At 51.7% G+C, this 2,661-nt stretch overlaps 1 protein-coding gene across 3 annotated transcripts in view; it reads left to right on the top strand.

Annotated features, from left to right (window-relative positions):
* KIF1C (kinesin family member 1C) overlaps positions 1-2,661 on the top strand; it is a 28,820-nt gene that overhangs the window by 1,270 nt on the left and 24,889 nt on the right. For all 3 annotated transcript variants that reach the window (XM_018559834.1, XM_018559837.1, XM_018559835.1), the window contains exons 3-5: positions 98-277; positions 1,065-1,130; positions 1,425-1,603. In XM_018559834.1, coding sequence (XP_018415336.1) covers positions 98-277; positions 1,065-1,130; positions 1,425-1,603 — 425 coding nt within the window. The remainder of the gene's footprint in view (positions 1-97; positions 278-1,064; positions 1,131-1,424; positions 1,604-2,661) is intronic.

Genomic DNA, 2,661 nt, shown 5'->3' on the forward strand with positions numbered 1-2,661 from the left:
ACTTCAGGGTATTGACTCCGGCAGTCTGCCTCCCTCCAGCATAGGGAAGAGTCCTGCTTGCAAATGATGATGTTATTGTCCGTTGTCTCCCCGGCAGGAGGAAGACCCAAACTTTGCCTCCCAGCGGCAGGTGTACAAGGACATCGGCGAGGAGATGCTCCTGCATGCGTTTGAAGGATACAACGTCTGTATCTTCGCCTACGGACAGACCGGGGCCGGAAAGTCGTACACCATGATGGGCAAACCAGAGCCGGAGCAACATGGCATCATCCCCCAGGTACTGAGTGTGTGACGTGTATAGGGGAGGGGCACTGACTACATGTCTATACTGAAAGAGGAGACCCTGGATCAGCCTTCAGGTCCTGGCTGTATGAAGTGTACAGGGTAGGGGTGCTGATTATGTGACTGTACTGAAAGGAGTGGACCAAGATGGCTGTGTGATGTGTACAGGGTAGGGGTGCTGATCATGTGACTGTACTGAAAGGAGTGGACCAAGATGGATGTGTGATGTGTACGGGGTAAGGGTGCTGATCATGTGACTACTGAAAGGAGTGGACCAAGATGGCTGTGTGATGTGTACAGGGTAAGGGTGCTGATCATGTGACTACTGAAAGGAGTGGACCAAGATGGATGTGTGATGTGTACAGGGTAGGGGTGCTGATCATGTGACTACTGAAAGGAGCGGAACAAGATGGCTGTGTGATGTGTACAGGGTAGGGGTGCTGATCATGTGACTACTGAAAGGAGCTGGCCAAGATGGCTGTGTGATGTGTACAGGGTAGGGGTACTTTGGTCATCTGATTATAAGAGTCACTGGGTTGACCCTCAGTTATTGGTCTTGGTGGGAAGTGTCGGGGGTCATCTATTCATGGGATGCCAGAAGGGTTTGCTATATCCCAGATATATTGTCATGGGAACTATGGTGGGGGGGTGTTGGGCCCGTATCATTGCCCCGTATCATTGCCCCCTAGGCACACTGGTAATGTGATATTAAGGTGCATGAGAACTATTAGGTATAATGACTGAGTGTATTGCAATGACCGATCTCTCTCTTTTCTTTGCAGTTATGTGAAGATTTATTTGCCCGAGTCAGCAGTAACAAGAGCCCGGATCTGTCCTACTCTGTGGAGGTAAGAGGCTGCGTATACTTCATGCCAAAACTTCACTATAAGGCAGCTCAGTTATTACCACTCTGGTATTCCCGGAGCCCTGCTGTCATCTCCCAACAGACCTGTGCATGGAGTTTGTATGTTTTCCCCAGGTGCTCTGGTGTAATCACAGTCCAGAATAATGTATAATAGTGTGTGACTGTCGGGGGGGGGGGGAGGGGGGGTGTTTTCTCCCCTCCAGACCTCTGCTGAGCCCCCCACCCAGCTTTTGTGCACCAGTAGCCCTGACCAGACTTCCTCTTCTTCTCCGTCCAGGTCAGCTACATGGAAATCTACTGTGAGCGAGTCCGTGATCTGCTGAGCCCCAAGAGTAAAGGGAACCTCCGGGTCAGAGAGCACCCCATTATGGGCCCCTACGTGGAGGACCTGTCTAAGCTGGCGGTGACGTCCTACGACGATATTGCTGACCTCATGGACTGCGGGAATAAGGCCAGGTAACCGTCTGGTTATGAAAGGCAACTAAAACCTTCTTCTTCATCTCCACAAATGGGGGAAAAAAGAGATTTGGATCGTATTTTAACAGCAGAGCTCCAGCCAAACCAGATAATAATAAACAGCCTGTTACCCAACTTGCTGCCACAGGCATAAGCGCTACATCCGTGGAAGTGGGGGGCTGTGTACAGACTCTCGGATGCTATAGCACAGTGCTTCTCAACCTGTGTAACCTCCGGACCCACATTTGTCCTCGGTCATTAAGTCGCACTGCAATGGAATGCACAGCATTGCAGTACCGCGCGTATCGGCCTGTGGGCGGGAGGTACGTTTTTGGGGTGTCATTCAAATGAATGGCCACGCAACACTCCAATTGTGCATGGGACTGTGCGATTAACGCACTGTATTTGCATGAACGGACCCTCAAAAACACTGACAGACATGCACACTCCCTGCCTTATGAGTACTGGAGCGTTCCTCAGCCTGGGGTGCAGTGTGGGCTGCTGTGCTGTGATGGAGCTCCATGCATATGTGCATTGCTTGTACAGCTCCCATGTGCACCCTGTACAGGGCACATGTGAGGGAGCTGTAAGCAATGCACATATGGATGGAATTCCCTTATGGCCATACTTCCAGCCCACCCCACCTCAAGCTGACACCTAGGGCCGGGCAGCATATTTTGAATGGCTGCTCGGCGTGAGAACTGACAGTGCTGCGCTAGGGGGAGGCTGAGGACTGTCCAAACCTAGAAAAGTGGAAGGCACGCGGCGACCCACTGAACACGGGGTCGCGACCCACTTTTTGGCTCACGACACACCAGTTGAGAGCCAAGGCTATATTGGATGGGAAGTTATTTACACTCCCTCAGCTGTCTGCGGGCTTTCAGGTAGAAGTATTTGCAGCCGCCCGATCACTTCTTAAAGGAGAACTATGAGATGAGTGATTTCCACTCACCTCATAGTTCTAGCCGACCTGTGACAATGAGACTGTCACAGGTCGGCTCAGTAGATCGGGAGGTGAGCGAACACATACCAGGTTCGCTCACCTCTCGATCCTGTCA

Source organism: Nanorana parkeri, unplaced genomic scaffold, assembly GCF_000935625.1.
Source record: "Nanorana parkeri isolate BGI_ZX_2015 unplaced genomic scaffold, ASM93562v1 scaffold416, whole genome shotgun sequence".
NCBI lineage: Eukaryota > Metazoa > Chordata > Amphibia > Anura > Dicroglossidae > Nanorana > Nanorana parkeri.